The sequence below is a fragment of the Aspergillus piperis genome, assembly GCF_003184755.1.
Source record: "Aspergillus piperis CBS 112811 unplaced genomic scaffold BO85scaffold_7, whole genome shotgun sequence".
Lineage (NCBI taxonomy): Eukaryota > Fungi > Ascomycota > Eurotiomycetes > Eurotiales > Aspergillaceae > Aspergillus > Aspergillus piperis.
The window spans coordinates 652,479-670,980 of NW_020291597.1; the positions used below are offsets into that span (position 1 = coordinate 652,479).

An 18,502-nucleotide genomic window follows, 5' to 3' on the forward strand; every position below is an offset into this window, starting at 1 on the left:
GCCAATAGTAAGGCCATCTTGACTGGAGAATCTTGTAGGTTAATGATTATCAAGCCCATATTAAGATGCCGGAGACCCAATCGCCAAGCCTCTTTCCCTCCGTCGGCCCCATAGTGAAAGCCCCAAGCACAAGCATTCGGCATACCTACTTGGTATGTTCTCCCAGAATTCCCGACTCCCGGCATGTCTGACCAGTGACCACAGGGCTGTCCCTGCTTAGTATTTTGTGAAGGCAGGCCGAAGAGTCACCGGGGAAACCTCGGGCCTTTGCCATTCTGCCTTCCTTATCGGGAATCAAGGCCAACTTCGGACTGCATTCCGACTCCTCTTCCTTGCATTTCTAGCTCACTACTAACTACTAGAGAGATTTTATCTGTAGTCTTTAGTAAAGGATTACTAATACTCTAGGATGATGACGCACTGTCTGTTGGGGACTTGGGGCAGGGTTTTCTTTCCCCTCATCTTCACCCCCGACTTTTCCCCCAAATCAAATCTCGTGCATCATGCATATTCCCACGTGACTTTGGGGATGTAAAACCTGGGGTTGACAGCACCAGTTTTACTACACACTGCTCATCTACCTCCTTTGCATTCCTCACGTAGATTCTTCCATTCTCACGGGAACCTTCCTAACCATGATCCCTTTCGGATTCTTCGGAACAGCAGACGGGTATTTGCCGGGCTCATCGTGGGGGTGCCTGCCAAGCCCTAGCGGGGTCGGACCGCATTGGCATCCAAAGACAAGCCGGTGAGATCGAGAGGCATAATTTGTATTGGAGAGTCATGCCAGGCTACCCGACTCGTCGGTCATCCTCATTCCCGACCGACAGAATGCATTCACCCTACGTCATTACCCACGGGGTTCCTCCGACAACTGGGGCTACTAGATCCCACGGGGTAGAGAATGAGAGGATCCTCATCACCACGAGTGGCACCATTAACTGCCTGAGCGTTATTTTCTTTCCCTCCACCGGCAAAACTTCGGCTGACCCCAAAGGTGACCGATGGAGTAAAGCAAACGAAGTCATCATCCCCCGGCTGGGCAGAAACGGGCCGTCAAAACCCTCGCGATTGGCATCGCTTCTCGGTTGTGGAGTCCCAGCTCGGCACGAGGCCGACCCCGGCTTTCTAGCCCTCATCCAACCCGGCCTTGCGGGCCTCCGCATTCTCCACTCCAGCAAAACCCGGGAATGCACCGCGACCAGCCAGGGTGTGTATGTATCTAGGTATATAAGGGTGCAATTGTCGGCGGTAGAAGATGAAGGATAGGTGCTCACAGCCAGCAACTTGACAAGTCCGGCTCATACAACGCCATGAAGGTCCCGGCCGACCACGCCCTGCTTTTGTCTGGCCTGCTGCTGGCTCCATCCGTGGGTGCCAGCACTTGCCAGGAACCTATCAACCATGTAGGCGAGCCAAACAGCTACGTCCAGCCTCTCAATACCTCTATCCTTACTCCCTATGGCAGCTCCCCACCGGTATTCCCTTCTCGTAAGTCCACTATGTCCTCATGAGGAGCCATGAGCGTATCGCTGACCTCGTCATAGCCGAAACTAAGGGCAAGGGTGGCTGGGAAAAGGCCCTGGTTCAGGCCAAGAACTGGGTATCGCAGCTCACAGTCGAGGAGAAAGCCTGGATGGCCACCGGTCAGCCGGGTCCCTGCGTGGGAAACATTCTCCCCATCCCTCGCCTCAACTTCACTGGTCTCTGTCTGCAGAATGGTCCCCAGTGTATTCAGCAAGGTGACTACTCCAGCGTTTTCGTCAGCGGTGTGTCCGCCGCTGCCAGTTGGGATCGTAAACTGCTATACGACCGTGGATATGCCATGGCTACAGAGCACAAGGGCAAGGGCACCCACGTCGTCCTCGGTCCCATCGGCGGTCCCCTCGGTCGTAGTCCTTATGACGGACGTACCTGGGAAGGCTTCGCGGCCGATCCCTACCTAACTGGTGTCTGCATGGAGGAGACCATTCTCGGTATCCAAGACGCCGGTGTGCAAGCCAACGCAAAGCACTTCATTGCCAACGAACAAGAGACGCAGCGTAACCCTACCTACGCCCCGGACGCCAACGCCACAACTTACATCCAGGACTCTGTCTCCTCCAACCTTGATGACCGCACCCTTCACGAAATTTACATGTGGCCCTTCGCCAACGCCGCCCGCGCTCGCGTCGCCAGCTTCATGTGCTCCTACAACCGTGTCAACGGCTCCCACTCGTGCCAGAACTCGTACCTCCTTAACCACCTCCTCAAGACCGAGCTGGGCTTTCAAGGCTATGTCATGTCCGACTGGGGTGCCACCCACAGTGGTGTCGCCTCCGCTGAGAGCGGCATGGACATGACCATGCCCGGTGGCTTCACCGTCTACGGCGAGCTGTGGACCGAGGGATCCTACTTCGGCAAGAACCTCACCGAGGCCATCAACAACGGCACCATCACCACCGACCGGATCGACGACATGATCGTGCGCATCATGACGCCCTACTTCTGGCTCGGTCAAGACAAGAACTACCCCAGCGTCGACGCCTCTGTTGGTCCCCTGAACGTCGACTCACCCCCCGACACCTGGCTCTACGACTGGAAGTTCACAGGTCCCACCAACCGCGACGTTCGCGGCAACAACAGCGCCATGATCCGCGAACACGGCGCTGCATCCACCGTCCTGCTGAAGAACGAGCGCAACGCACTACCCCTGCGCAAGCCCCGTAACATCGTCATCGTCGGCAACGACGCCGGCTCCGACACCCAGGGCCCCTCCACCCAGACCGACTTCGAATACGGTGTGCTCGCTAACGCCGGTGGCTCCGGTACCTGCCGCTTCAGCTACCTCTCCACTCCCCAGGATGCCATCACAACGCGTGCCCGCCAGTACGGCGGCCGGGTGCAGACCTGGCTCAACAACACTCTCATCACGGAGAAGTCCATGCCCGAGCTCTGGAACCCCGAGCAGCCCGACGTGTGCCTTGTCTTCCTCAAGTCCTGGTCCGAGGAAAATGTCGACCGCACCTACCTGACCCTCGACTGGAACGGCAATGCCGTCGTCGAAGCCGTTGCCAAGTACTGCAATAACACCGTCGTGGTCACTCACTCCGCTGGTGTCAATGTCCTCCCCTTCGCCGACCACCCCAACGTCACCGCCATCCTGGCCGCCCACTACCCCGGTGAGGAAGCCGGTAACGCCATCGCCGACCTCCTCTTCGGCGACGCCAACCCCTCCGCCAAGCTGCCCTATGTGATCGCCTACAACGAATCGGACTACAACGCTCCGCTCACCACCGCTGTCGCTACCAACGGTACCTACGACTGGCAGAGCTGGTTCGACGAGGAGCTCGAAGTCGGATACCGCTACTTCGATGCCCACAACATCCCCGTCCGTTACGAGTTCGGCTTCGGTCTCAGTTACACCACCTATAACTTGACCAAGCTGGTCGCTGCTAAGCCGGTGGCCTCGAACTTGACTGCCCTTCCGGAGCAACGTTCTGTCCAGCCTGGTGGCAACCCCGCTCTCTGGGATACCGTGTACACCCTCACTGCACAGGTGAGCAACACTGGCAGCGTGGATGGTTACGCTATTCCACAGCTGTACGTCGGATTCCCTGATACTGCGCCCGCGGGTACCCCCCCTAGCCAGCTGCGTGGATTCGAGAAGGTCTGGCTTGAGGCGGGCGAGACCAAGAAGGTGACTTTCGAGCTGATGCGCAGAGATGTGAGTTACTGGGATGTGACGGCGCAAGATTGGCGCATCCCGGCGGGTGAGTTTACTTTCAAGGCTGGTTTCAGTAGCCGTGACTTCCATGCCAATACTACTGCTACTTTGCTTAGGAAGTAGATTGGAGGAGGATGTTTTACGATGTGATATGTAACTAGCATGAGGCATATGATATGTATTTTATGATTGTAGATAGTTGCTAATCCAGTTATGCCTGTGACATTTGTGATTAGATATAGGTGCTCTTATTAGATTTAGGCGTTTGACGCTCCAAACTATTGGAGGAAGATTCCAGTAGATCTTTTCTTCTTTGAGTAATATATACTCGACCCTTGATCCGGAGAAATACTGCTCGGAAATCATGATGAACGGCGTCGGACGCCACCAATAGAACCAACCTAGCGCCGGGACTATTAAGAACGACCGACATCTCCGGCATCTTCCTCCAACCTCCTGTCGGCAATCTGCCACCCTTATCTTGTCCTTTCCCTCACAATGCGGAAAACCCTCCAAATGACCATCTTATGTCCACATTCAGTTATACGTAGATCCATTTTCCGTTCATGCGGCTCCTCCTTCTCTCACACCTTGCTAGTGCTCCATTTGCCTCCAAAATCGGGCCTTGCAATATACCATCCTAAGTCGCTGCCAACTCAGCAGCCCCAATATCTCAACCTCTTCTTCCTCAGGGACCGTAAGGCTGATGACGCCATTCCCTAGTTGGCACGTCCACGCAATATCTTAAATGCCTTGGTTCCTATTCCAGCTTTCAGCGACCAAGGCAGATTGTCCCGAAAGATATACCCGACGTCGGCGATCGCGCCCTTGTTTCCATGATATGAGTATCTGAGTTTTGTAACTCTCCACTTAGCATAGAGTATGCATACTCATCCTTTGAATAATTATGTACCTCGGACCACGAACGAAGTCAATCCAAAGAGAGTCAGCCCTCTCTTCAATGATAAAGTGAACCATGTGGAGACCTGAACTAAAGGGAGATATCTTTCAGATTGCGGAGTGGGCTAAATTGCTTCGAATGAAATGCGCGGCTTCAATTGGTCGCGTATTCACCCCGTGATGCCTGGTAGAACTCTTTTGGAACCATTATCCATATGGTCCAGTAGCTGTTATCTTGCAGGGTCCATGAGAGGGATTTGCGTGTAATGACCAGCATTCATCTGCTGTGGACGAAAAGCAGAGCCATACCTCTCAGCCATGGTGCTGAGTATCATCTCTGAGGAAGGCAAACCCAAGGACCATAAATCGGGTGCGCAATCCTAGTTTATATGGAGAGGCTTATTTATGGAAGAAGTCATCCATGATAGTGATCGCTTGCTTTGTTGGTATTTAGCAGCTGATCGAGATTGAGCCATTGAATGCTATGCTCGAGTGGCGATTGTAGAGGACGTAATGTAATATACCTCGATCCTTTGACTGCAACATCGCCATAGCAGAATGTCCAAGAACAGCGGTATATTGTATCTGTTGCTCCTCATGGGCTGTTGCTTGCCTCATGTATTTGGTAATTCGTTCTACTGCTCTGTTAGCTATACCCTATTTTCATAGGTCACTCTTGGTCACTAACCTATAGGTTTCCGATATATACATTATGTCGCATAGTTAGTCACTCATTGATCCAGGTTATCTGTTCACCATTACCTAGGGACAACCTAAAGAAGTTCCAGCCATCCCAGCTGTAATTGGAATAGACGTGCGCCCGCCACTCTTCCGCATTCATTTGGTCATATATGAAGTTATGCACGCAATGAGGTTGTTAGAAACTGGTGTTGTCACTTTCGACAATCATCATGGCTGGTCTTTATTATTCAGTGTTTTCCCCGGGCCCGTCAAAGAATGATTGACGCACAAGGCCAAGGCTTCATACTGACAAGTCTATTGACTGATAGCCAGACAGGACATATCGCATGTATATGCGAGGCTTCTACAAGCCAAGCCACCAAGTCAAAAAAGAGGTACTCGCCCACTGCACCCTTGACAGAGGATCTATAGCTGCCGATCAAACCGGTTTAAGCTCACAGTGAATCCCAAGGCCATGGGCCATGTATAGACAACCGTAGGGAAGTTAACATTGTCCCTTCAATTAGGGGCACCACCTGGCATCTTCGTTGTAGATGGGTTGTAGAGCCATATTTAGTGAACATGTTAGCTAGATAGCGAGTGCTATCCCCAGATCCAGGGTGTGGGTTGCCTCCATAGTTAAAGCTTTGCTCTGCACTGATTTCGAAGTAAAACTGCCTCGGAGAATCGATGTGATAGTGCGAGGAGCGGTGTGTTCGTAGTATTCTGTCTGAAAAATATTCCTGCTGTATACGAGCAGTACTTCTCTGATAGCTCAGTGATAAAACTTGTATGTGGCCTTGTTGAATGTGTCGTGCACAAGGCATGGAGAAAGACAGTATACGCCTGAAGACAATACGGAAATGTGGATGAAGATGGTATATAGTCAGGTCAAGTCGAGAGAGGAGACGAATAATAAGTTAGCCCAGGCAGAAACATGATGTTGCTTCAAGCAGTTGAACTGTTCTAAAGCCGTTTGCATATATACCACGTTCCACGTGGACTTGACTTGATCTGAATAATCCACATGTGCCGAGGCAATGTTATTGTCTAACTGCTCATCGCCAAGATTAGGCTGCGGTTTTCATACAGCTCTCTGATAGGGAAAGTCATAAACCCCCCTACCTTTAGCCCAACCCACTGAGGTGGAAGTACCGTCGATTCAGGAACGCAGTTGCAGGGATGTCGGAAAGGTCATGGCAGATGAATCGAGGCAGAGAAAGTGAAGATAGGCATTACCGCCAGTCGTTGATAATGCGCAGTAAATCATCGTCGTCAGTATATTTGACCGCTGCTTGTCATGCATGAACACACCCAATAATGAGCCGAGTATTGTCTGTGGTATAAGAAAATCCTATATCTTATCTTTGTAATCCAAGAGGGTTTCAATAGCAATACATACCTGCTCGTAGGAAGACCATCGAAGATGTTGACCCTAGACGACTAGCAGAGAAAATGTTCAAGCGAGCCACCGGAAACCTTTTTTTTTTTTTTTTTTGACGAATATTTTCCTGCCAGGGGCACATCCTGCGAAATGGATGTTGTGTAGGATTATCCTATCATGCGGAGGAGATGTAGTAACAACCGCCATGGGATTTTTTGAAGCTTCCGCGTTTATCGACTTCACGAAGGCGAGTAGATGTCTGTCACAGGATCATTAATGGGAATACACGGAGTCATCATCGAGAGATTCGAGCATTTTTATCTCATAGAGATGGTCCCCGAGGCTCTTATTGTACGCGCATCATACCGTTGGCGCAGCGAACCTTACTCGGTAACCGCCACTGCCGGGGTGCCATGTCTTCTCTTCTATCCTTTTCGAGGATCGTCTTTATGCTTGAGTGTCTCCTCTTACTTCCCTTAGTCCGATGTTTCTTCGTTGGGCTTGCTTGCGTACTGCAAGTCATACTCCCCGAGGACTAGTAGGCCCTTGTCTGTCTCTGAAGTTCCCAACACCAGCTTTTTCTCACTATACAGAATTCGAAATTGATCGTCCCTCCCCAGCTGTTGAATCTCTGCTTTAGTCAAGTTCCGGATTGGAAGCTTTGGTAAATAAGCTGCACACTTTATCACACTTGGAGTGTTTATGTGTTGTAGAGGTATTGATAAAGACAGAAGCAGTCATGGGATGATCAAATCTCTGACTGAAAGATCCTTCATCAAAGTAACCAAGACTGTCGATGATGATCGTTTCTATACAAGGCCTCAGGATAAATGGAGGTGCATATACTTTGTCGTTTCAGCGGAGGGGAAGTTCAGACCGAACAGACGAAGGCTGAGCTTTCCCAGCGACTCCTATCTGTTTATTTCTCCATCTGGTGGATGCAGTTGAACGAGCATGAGACTAGTTTTAATCTCTTTAATACAGGAGAGACACCCTATCTCAAGGTGCTGATATTCAGTGTTTGAATTCATAAAACTCATCGTCGATCAGCCGTCCGATAAAATGTGTTGTATACTTATTGTAATTCCAGATCCGCATCCTGTGCTGGTATATCAGTAACTGACCTGTGGCATAGTTATGGATGACTGCATCGCTTGCTTATGACACATTGCGGTCTCAGAAATAGTCTGTAGTAGGAAGAGACACGCATTTGGTGAAATATATAATATGTGTCGTAAATATGCTCTCTGAGCATGGGGTAATCAAGCATGGATTCAACTTCGCGTTTGGATTTGCCGTCTACCAGGAGCAACTCTCCTATGTTGCGCAAATCGAGATGTCGGGGCATTTTGTGCGCCAATTCTTGTGGAAGTTGATGACAAGAAAAGATATTAAGGCCATGATTGACCTCTTCATTCATCTTATAGGTAAAGCGAGTGAGAATGATGCTTGCCTGGCCATTGTATCCGGTTGTCGACCGTCGGGGAGATTGTCCCATGGCTTGGCTTCAAAAGAGTTAGTAGATGTGTGTAACTCCTTTGACTCGACGAGCATGTTACCTGTGACCTCGAAATAACCAGGAAAACAGTCAAGCTATCAAAGCTGACGAGGTTGTCTAGTTCTCCACAGCACCCCAAAAGTTCGCCTGTGTTGCTCGTTGATTCGACCATTTATTGTTGCCACGATCGAGAACGGTGGGAATGACAAAGTAGCAGGTAGCAGGTATATTTGTTCAGCCGACGTGTTATAATAAGGACGGTGTAGGGGGATACAGTCGCGCGAGAATGACGATAGGTCAGAACCGTAGGAAAGAGGGCATCGGGGAGGTGTCTCGTTCATATTCGCTGAGGTATTCCATATAAAGCAACTTCTCGCTGTCGCAAACAAATAGACTCTTCATTATGCGGGTCAAATATATCGAGATGAGCACATGGACAGTGAGATGCATTTAACTTTTCCCCCTTGCCGACCTATCACGTAAGTCCGCAAAAGCGCACCACCGGCTCAATCTCCGTTTCAGAGCTATTTCTGGAGGCTTTGACGCGTATTCCGGAGAGATTTAGACACGGTATCGCTGCTCCACGCTAGATATCCATCGGAAGTGGCTTGGATCTGCTGCATGGCTAGGAAAAGACGCGCTGCTTGGGTCAACCGGCAAGTGTTACTGTAAGTTTGTGTACGTGTCCATGAACTTCCCCATAGGATCTGTTGTGCAATGAGGAAGTAAAGACCCGAATATTAGAGACATTGATGTTGCCTTTCTATCACATAAGCTGGATAGGTGGCCATGCATGAGGAAGATAGGAGGGAGTTGTGATATTTGTGTAGGATGATCTGTTAAGAAGACTGGACTATTGAAGAACAGACCGTCATGGTTACACTCGCCAAATGTAGCTAGGTCCAAATGCATGTAGCCATTAGTAACAGACTGGGCCCGGACTTGTGGTCTATCGTGAAGATTTTCACAAAGTGAATCACCCGGTCTCCGTTGCCAGTGAGTCCAAGTCTGTAGGTACTGTCGCCAAAAGACGGTCCGGGCACTTGGACTTCGAGCAGAACCAAAGGCCGATTATCCAGATTTTTATTTGCCTCAATGCTACTAGCAAAGAGAGTAATATCATTAAGCCATTCGACAGTCTTCCGGTCTATCACAGCCCACACTGTGAACGTTAAGGTACTGTTTTCTCAGCACAGTCGAATTGCAGGCGTGATGGTACGCTCTGCTGTTTTCTTCCGAGTCGCTTATGGCGCCGAGTCGATGTAGGAGGTAATGATCGTTTCCCTCCTCCTTCGCATCTAGCTTCTCACTCTCCTCCAGCAACTTCCGTCGCTGCTTTACGCGCTGAAGGTTATCTGGCTGCTGGATTCGGCATCAACCTTGGGATTTAGAGCCGGCAGTCCTGTGTCTGGAGCATGCGCGGTTGAAGCTTCACGGTCGATGATGAGCGGGAAGTGTGAAACTGAATACAATCGTTTCAAGAGCTAAGAGGATCAACACCTGTTAGAGTCCGTAGCTAACACAATGATTGGTCTCTCAATAGTTACATATCCTCAGGGTTTTTCTTCTCAGAAACCGTGCCAGATCTCTGTTGTGACTTTGCTAGGAGCCATACCGAAATGGAGGGAAGACCTACCCAGGCTACCATTAACCCAACAATGGCCACAACCCATATCTGCACTTGAATCTGATTGCTGTCCTGCACTCCGGAAGATGACCAAAGAGTGCAAAGAGGTTGCTCAAGCCGCAGCCTCCAGGTAGATCTTGCCTGGTGTACTGACAGGCGACGCCACTCATCTCGAGACATACCGGTCTGGGAGCTTGGTTTCACATGTCGCCAAGCGCCGAAGGAATGAGGCCATTGAAGTTCTTGTTCAATCCCCCCTTCTTCTCATTGAACTGAAAACATGATGTGAAAGTCACCAGATTATTGGACGTGTCAATAGAAAGTATATGTTGCAGCAGTGAAATGCTCCGAAGTCTGAACAGCAGAAGCTGCATGTACAACGGTATTTCCCAGAGTGGGCATTATGACAGGGTTAGAGGGACCTGGTTAAGGACCTCAGCCTCAGCAATAGAGTATTAGGTTTTAATACCCTTTTTCTATTTCCTTTAGGTCGAGGTAGCGCTTCAAAACAGGCACATACTGGGACATGTCTCACTCATCAGGTCTTGACCCAGCAGGGCAAAACCAAATGACCTTAACAACCGAATGACCTTTTCGCCTAACATGGTGACTCGCTGCTGCTAGTGGGTATATAGCTATACACGGTCCTTGAGACATAAAACGTTACCCTGATAGGACGTATTGTCGGAAAGTTCCGGTCTGGACTAGCGTCTGTTGTAGCGGAGCAGATGGGAGGTCAAACCCAGTCGCCCAAGACACGCATGAGGAATAAATTGTTGTCGGCGAGATCCATCTCTTTTGAGCCGTCGCCGACGGACCAACGACAGATCCCATTTCGTCGAGGCAGATGATTATATAATGGTCGGCCGTTACAGGGATAATGATTGTACCAGTCATGGCAATATAATCTCGCATTCGACGACATGAATCTAATCGTTCTTCTCGAACTGCTCGGTACCTTCGTCATGGATCAGCAGCTGTACCGCATTGCCGACCGTTTTCAAGCGTCGGAAGGATAGTGCACGCGTTCTTCTTGCTTTCAGATCATATTATATCCCTGACATCAGCGTCGTGCCCGCACTGTATATAAAGGCGATCAGCCAAATGAGATGAGGAAAACTCATGTGTCTGTTGTGGAACCCAGTATCACTATTTGTGCGTTGCAATGAGTGTCCTAATTCGTTTAATATCTGTTCAGCAGTATTTAGACACTGTAACAGTACAGATGAGTCCATGATGGTAGCCAAGAAGGGTCGTACCTGCCTCCACTCCAATTCGATCTTTCGGAAAGATCATGAGCTCAAGTATCTGCAGATTATTGCCTTGTGACCCGGATCTGTCACATTTGAACATTATATAATGCGTGTGTGAAGGATACCATGCATGGTACCCCTGAGTATCGCTGCATATTGCCCATATATTGAAGTCTTAGACACAATGAGAGAGGGAAATCAAGATTAAGGGCCGTCTGAGGGATGTGTCAAGATATCTTTGGTATCACAAGGCTCAGTTGACGACTGAAGTCGGTAGTGCAACTGATCTTTTTCTGTGTCAAACAGCGAAAGCAGGCAGTGCCAGAGAGTAAGTGTTGGCTAAGGTTTGTAGATAATAGATATATGATAAGTGATAATCCATGGAGAAGTAAATTTTTCTGAGGGTATCTTTGGGCACTGAGTAATATTTATTTGTGATCCGTGTGAGTGGTTAGGAAGAAGAGAAGGGGAGACGAAGAGGGAGGATGACGGGCTTTATATAGAGCAACAAAATTAGTTAATCACTGACTAAAGCTGCAAGGACGTGATGGATGTAATTGATTCAATACGGCATATTATGCTGTGGTGACGCTGGTTATTCACGAAGCTCAAGTCAGCTTCATGCTCTTCCATGAATATCATGAGGTTATGGAGCAATCAAACTCTTCACATCAATTCGTCTATTAACATGGGAAGTCAGCTCCTGGGCTTCACGCACATGAATTAACTACCTCTGTTAATCGATATCGAGCGTAAGCGGGATGAATTGCACAATATGTGCTTTCTTCACTTAGTCACGTCGGCATAGGATGTATTGTGATTACGAGACCGAGTTAGCACTACTACAGCCAAAAGTAACAGCAGACTTGACAGGTCAATCGTTACGACGACGCCGGCAAGAAGGCACAATTTCATGCAAAGTCAGTGGGTATATCGCTGAATTAAAAACTCCGAGATAGCCTAGTAGCAACGTAAATCTATAACTATATGTATAAGGTCAACTTGTACGCACCAGCGTATCCACCTGCCTTGCGGCAGCAATCGACCTCTGCAGCACATCCAACTCGTCCCTTGTAAGCTCCCTGACCTCACCACCGACCATACAACTATGGTCCTGTTTCCTCGCCCCTTTAACCCACTCTGCATCAATCATCCACTTATCCGGAACCTCATAGACATCCTCCATACCAACCTGTCCCTTGTTCTTCAACAAACTGCCATTATACCACAGCAACCGCCCCTTAGCATCCACATGCGCTATCACAAAACTACATACACCTACTCTTTCCTTATCATCAACATTCTCCCACCCGACGATGCCTCCGTAGTGCTTCGAGAACTCATACTCGGCGCCAGCTAACTCCAATCCCAACCACCAGCTCTCCTTATCCCCGTAAGTGATCTTATACGTAGTTTCCTCGCGCACATCGTACGTATTCTGCCAGCAGATATGCAACAGTCCCATGAATGTATCCGGCCTACTTTTGTCGAGCACCACGAGACCCGAGTCTGCTTCTTCGGCGTAATCTTCCGTCCAGACAAGAGAGGTGTCCATCTCTTTACTAGGTCGGCGTATCTGATCCCGCCACCACTCGTGACGGCCCTCGAAAGCGTGCTTCCAAAGGAGACGATCGTGGAAAAGAAGCACGCCTTTGTTGACGAAGGCGTCATGCTGGAGGAGTGCTTCCGGGGGTTGTAGGAAGACAGCATCGGCATCTGCAAGGATAACTTTCTCGAAAGGGGAGGCCAATGCCGCGAAGGGTTTTATGGCCCAACCGCCTGTTTTCAACTTGAGGGTTGTGTCATCGAAGACGGTGAGGATGTTGAGGAAGGTGATGGCGGGGCCAGAGGCAGCCAAAGTCAACAGGTGGTTCCGGTTCGTAGGGGAGAGGTCGTCATCGCCTGCGTAGACAACTTGAATAGGCAGAGTAGAGTTGAGGACAGAGCGAAGCGAGGCAATAAGGTGAGCGGCATAACGGAGGGTATGGTCGCTGGTTGGGATGACGATACCGGCAGAGTCGGGCTCGAAGGAAGCGCGGAGGTCTTGTACTGGGTGACGGGAAGATCTAGATTGGTGGGACTGAGTCTGCTTGGGAGGTTGCAGGAAAGGATATTGCGCAATGGCGACTTCTTCAATCGCGTTGCGTAAGATGGACTTGGTGGTAGAGTCCTGGGAGGTTTCGGCTTGAATGAGCCAGTCGCGGAGAACTCGGTTGCGGCGGCCTAGCTCGCCGAACTTCTCTTTGAAGGGTTTCTGGATGGGATAGTCCGCAAAGTATTGGGATAGATCGGTGATAAGACTAGTATCTATCGTGATAGCCTCAGCTGAAGATGACTGGGTCGTGGGCTTCTGTCCCTGCCCGAATCCGAGAACTTTGGTCGTCGTTGATGCTGGCGGAAGCAGCATGAAGATGGAAAGTGCAAATATGACTGCGATAGCCGCGAAGACAATCCGAAAGCCTCGCTGGCTCCGGATAGCTGCAAATTGGCTCATATTGTGCGAGAGCAGCTTTCTGGACTCATCCCAAGTCATTGTGCAACGAAGACTTCAACTGAGGGAGCATGAGTAGTGTGCGGGAATAAATCGAGCAAGTTCCGTGCAGAGGATTGCTTCTGCCTGCACGGATGACGTTGGCAGCGGGCAAACATGCAAGGCCGGAACCGGATAGGCCTCGCGTCATGACCGGGGGCGATGGCATGTTTTTTAAGTGGTGTGTAAATTAATACATCAGCGACTAGGAGGAATCTTTAGCACCGGTGCATACGTGGATCCCAGTTTAGGATCAAGCCGGGCGCCGCTAATCGGGGGCCGGGAAAATAAGGGGTACATGAGACCACTGGCAAAATGCAAAGATCATTGCTAATGAGTTGCAAGTCAAGTGGGTGAACAATGGGCCTAGTAGGGCTGAACCCCTCGAGAGGTCCCCTGAGTTCCGTTGATTGTCGGGTTGACTGGGCATGGATCGGGGTCCGGCCAGGCAGACAGACCCTATCGAGAAGAAGCTAAACATGCTTTTTCCTGGCTAAGCCTCTCTGGGCCCACCGATTTAGTGGAGCTTAACCAATGGTAATCTACTTTAGTCGACTCGCAAGGTTCGTTTTGGGCTTCGATTACTCACGTGCTAGGCTCCTTTTGGCATCTTTTTCGTAGGCTCGAGAAGATTTTTGCCGATCGTTGCTCAGGCAGATCCGGCGTTCCGGAGTCCCATTCAACTAAGTCGTCCATTGGTATTTAGTATAGTGAATTCCGACCATATGCGAAGAAATCATTAGAGCACAGGGGGGCTCTTAAAGGCGTAGGTCGTGTTTAGGCTTTTGTCAAAGTGAAAGCAAACTCTGTTCTGCAAGCCCGGTCGGGATGCTTACTAGCAGGGATAACAAGGTAAGCACTAGACTACAGGAAATTCTCCGTCAATTGTGCTATTTATGGCACTAACTTATCACCCACCATTCCACTATTACGAGAGTCAATAATCTCTGCCACAGTGGCTTGGCAGATATGCTGGGAATGGAATTGCCATGTTCGGGTGCAGTTGGACAGTGCATGAGAATGGCGCAGTCACTCGGCGATTTGAAACATTATAGCATAGAGTGTCGTGCATAACTATAATTATTAATATGTGCAATGCACGACCACTTTATGCACATGTGAATCAATAGCACATGTCTATTTCACACGCAACACAAGATAATTCAATATGTCTGTCTGTTAGTCGAACCTCAGATACACCAAGGCCTAAGTCGAAGGCAACAAGCTGCATCAGCCCATCTGCTGCCACACACGCCCGCCACGTGTCTTCCCTGAAGAGTAGATCATTGTCGAAATCGTCTTTCGGAGACTAATTATCGATTTACCCCACCTCTCCTCATCTGGTGCAGAAAGTGAACGTCGTTCATGATGTTTATCACATCAATCCTCTTGAAACAAGTCAGGTGTCGATTTCCTCCTATGGAAAATGCCATCCACCCTTTGCAGCAGATGCAAATTTCTATACTTGAGCGCCGAGTCCCTAGCGAGATACGGCTTCACTGAAGTTGGATCAGAAACCAGCAGACCCCACCTACAATTCCCAGCTGGGCAACATTCCATTCCTATCGAATTCGACTGTCGGGATGACCTCCCCGAATTACCGGCTCTTAGGGCGTCAGGCGAGGAAGGATGCTCGTTCTGCCCAGCGCTCCGGAGATCGCTGCTGGATGGCATTAGCGAACGTCGTCTTCGCAGCTGGTCCCCGGAAGAGCACGATCGTAAATACTCCACAATCAAGGTGGTCAAGGTTTCACTGATGGCAGAATTCAGAGCCTCGGACAACGAGAGAAGTAAATTCGCCGCAATCATAATTGAATGGGATCTTCTCAGACCAGGACAGGATCGATTTGCGGGCGACATGACTGGGCCTGATGGCCTAATTTATTTCAAGCTATGTGCCCATTCTGGTAGGTTATCGTCATTTTCCCTTACCATGGTCTGAAGTATATAGGCTTCCAACTGGGATAGTCTGTATGCTAACTGCGATTAGATGACCCCCTTGCACGCTATCTAGGCATCGCATATCCCCATCCGGATCAAGATAGGCTATCCACTGAAAACACAAAGACAATCCGAGACCATTTGACTGAATGCGACCAGCACCATAATCATGCCTCCAGCGTTATCCACCATGGGGAGTCCATAGCCGACAGGTTGCCTCTCCGGCTTATCGAAATCACCCAAAGCCAGGAAGGGAAAAAGCTACGCTTAGTGGAAACCAAAGATCTGAATAGTCATGGTTCAAACTGTCAAAATGCCTCCAACGTCCCAAAGTATGCTGCACTCAGCTACCGCTGGGGCTCCGACGAGTTCCTCGCCACAACTCCCAGCAATCTCCAAGCGCATTACCAGGACATCCCACTATCGCCATTCTCAGCAGCTGACCCCACGGCGACTCTGCCGCCTGGTTTCAGAGACGTCGTTGACATATGCTGCGTATTGGGCATTTCCTATTTGTGGATTGACAGCCTCTGCATCATCCAGAAAGAAACAAGAACTAAAGAGAAGGGTCTTCTTGAGATCCAACAGGACCAGTCCCGACGCGACTGGGCCTCGGAGTCGACCAAAATGCACAGCATCTACATGTCATCATACCTGACAATTTACTTGACTGCCACGGATACGCCCCTTCAGAAAGTCTTTGATCGACCTGTATGTGACTCTGAATCTCTGATTCCCATTACATACTCCATCGACAGCCACCCTGGAGTCAACGGCTCATTCTTCATCGAACCCTCATCTTACACAGGTGAACTGGACCACCTTTTCTGGAACCCCTACCTAGCCGCCGAAGACGAACTGGACTCGTCAGTATGGAATACTCGCGGCTGGACCCTACAGGAACGACTCCTATCACCACGAAAGCTCTACATCGGAGTAACTGATATGCTCGGTCTAGGTTTATTTACCTGCCCCTCACCAAAAGATTATGGGCGCGATGTCGAGCTGGCCAAACGCCCCCGACGCCACAAGTCACTGGATAAGCTAGAGATCGGCGGAACATCATCTTCGACGGGCGCAGAAGGTCCCGAAAAAGCAGAATTATACAAAGCCTGGTACAAAATCGTGGAAGACTACACCTGTCGCGATCTCACCGTCCCAAGCGACAAGTTACCAGCGGTTGCCGGCATCGCGCGCACTCATGCTTTGGCTTTGAACGATGAGTACCTTGTCGGGTTATGGGTCCAGGATCTGGCCTCGGGACTTCTTTGGGCCACCCGTAACGCGATGAGTCCTGGGATGGATCGGTGGTTCGGGGAAAGAGAACGTCGGCCAATGATCCCAACGGAACATTATCGCGCACCGACATGGTCGTGGTGTGCCAATGATGGGGCGGTTGAGTTTCTTGCAAAGAATCTCTATAACCCGAGACCGGAAATTGAGGTTCTCGGTCACGATATAATCCCGCAGTATGAGGGAGACAATTATGGGCAACTGGCAGTCGACCAAGGGGACCGGGGATATGTGAAACTCAGAGCGAAGCTTAGAGCGGCCCGGATGGAAGCTCGCTTTCAGCCAATACCAGAAGGCATGCTGCGGGCTTTCCCTGGACTGAAGAACCGTGATCCCGAGGAGGAAAATAAGAAGTTTCAACTGCGATATGTCCATGTGGCTGACGGTACTAAAGAGAGTCATAGTGAGACTATATTCCTGGATCATGCAGGGTACTATCTTGAGGAACAGGAAGTCTACCTGATGATCGTATCGAGAGGTGATGGGAAAGTATGGTCGGAGCCTGTTCAGTACGAAGATGGGGTCCAGTCTGCCGGGTTGGTGCTGCTGAAGTGTCCGAATCAGACGAGGTTGCAGTTCAAACGGATTGGCTTCTACGCACATTTTTATGATTTTGGCCTCACCCCGGTCTTCGATGATTGTGAGCCGCAGACTATCTATCTGGTGTGATCATGGCAGCCCTTTGCAGGAATTAGAGATGAAGCATGGTAGACTAGGAAGAAATTATCATGTAAGACCTCTATAACTAAAACTGTTTCAACCGTTCCTTAAAAGCACCTGCTTGCCCCAACAACCCCAAAGTAGCAACCTATGACTAATGTCCTTCTGTGATCCATATGATGACGGAAGCTTCTACCAATATACATGATCCTCAGGTAAATCAGATAGACTACAACGTAACCGACGAGCCAATAATCAAGGAGGAATATCCTTGATGGAGGATATCCTTGACGGAGTACCCTTCATGCCTTCATCCGGCTATCTGAGGATATAGACAGGTACTCCAACGCATCTGCAAAGCTCTTATCCGAGCTGGCAGGACTGCCGGGCTCTTGGAGCATATCTTCCTGTCGCGAGTTGACTGGGGAAGGTAAACAAGAAAAAAATCCAGCCTCCATCAGGCTGTCCAGCGACTCATCCACAGCTGGTCGCTGATTAATGATGGTCAGCAGCTCATCGAACGCAGCCGCCAACTTTTCTGTGGAATCGGGCCGCTGGCGCAGGTAATCAGTCAAATCCCCATGAGTATATCGATTGTCATACTTTGCCCGGAAATGGTCAGTTCCCGTGAGGATGTTAATGGTCTCCAAATCAGCATACAGCGCGACAATCTGCAAAAGATGCGGTCCCTTGAGACGGGGACAAGACGAGTACTCATGCCAATGATCAAGGATCAGCCGAAGGACATTGTGGCTATTATAGGTAATTGCAGTCGTAAGAGGGGTCGAGTCATCGGCAGCAGTGGCGTTGATATCCGCTCCATATTCCAGCAAGAGCATAGCAAAACTGGGATTGTCGATGCGTGCTGCTTGGAGGAGGGCAGTTTTGCCATCTGTCCCAGAGACATCTACCTCTGCTCCAAAGTCTAAGAGACTCTTGAGCAATACGACACTTCGAGAATTCCGTGCGGCACAGTTGAGAGGGCTCCCTTTTCTCACTCCGGTGAACTTGGCGGTATCGGGATATGCA

The 18,502-nt window shown here is 49.8% G+C and overlaps 3 protein-coding genes across 3 annotated transcripts; 2 read left to right on the top strand and 1 right to left on the bottom strand.

Moving 5' to 3' along the window:
• Positions 1-1,313: 1,313 nt before the first annotated feature.
• BO85DRAFT_437662 (beta-glucosidase) lies at positions 1,314-3,829 on the top strand (the record flags this gene model as incomplete). Its single annotated transcript, XM_025658631.1, has 2 exons — positions 1,314-1,491; positions 1,548-3,829. The coding sequence occupies 2 exons, from the start codon at positions 1,314-1,316 to the stop codon at positions 3,827-3,829; spliced, it is 2,460 nt and encodes an 819-aa protein (XP_025516416.1).
• An 8,141-nt stretch (positions 3,830-11,970) lies between these two features.
• BO85DRAFT_448534 (putative alpha-1,3-mannosyltransferase) lies at positions 11,971-13,703 on the bottom strand. Its single transcript, XM_025659957.1, has one exon. It carries the CDS (start codon positions 13,580-13,582, stop codon positions 12,047-12,049), a length of 1,536 nt encoding a protein of 511 aa, XP_025516417.1. The 5' UTR covers positions 13,583-13,703; the 3' UTR covers positions 11,971-12,046.
• Positions 13,704-14,747: 1,044 nt separating this feature from the next.
• On the top strand, positions 14,748-17,510 carry BO85DRAFT_512648 (HET-domain-containing protein; the record flags this gene model as incomplete). The annotated part of the gene is made up of 3 exons (XM_025664667.1): positions 14,748-14,757; positions 14,983-15,486; positions 15,570-17,510. The coding sequence occupies 3 exons, from the start codon at positions 14,748-14,750 to the stop codon at positions 17,480-17,482; spliced, it is 2,427 nt and encodes an 808-aa protein (XP_025516418.1). The 3' UTR covers positions 17,483-17,510.
• Positions 17,511-18,502: the final 992 nt, after the last annotated feature.

What these genes read in the sequence shown, in the direction of transcription:
- BO85DRAFT_448534 (XM_025659957.1), bottom strand. Translation starts at nt 13,582, where the DNA reads ATGACTTGGGATGAGTCCAGAAAGCTGCTCTCGCACAATATGAGCCAA.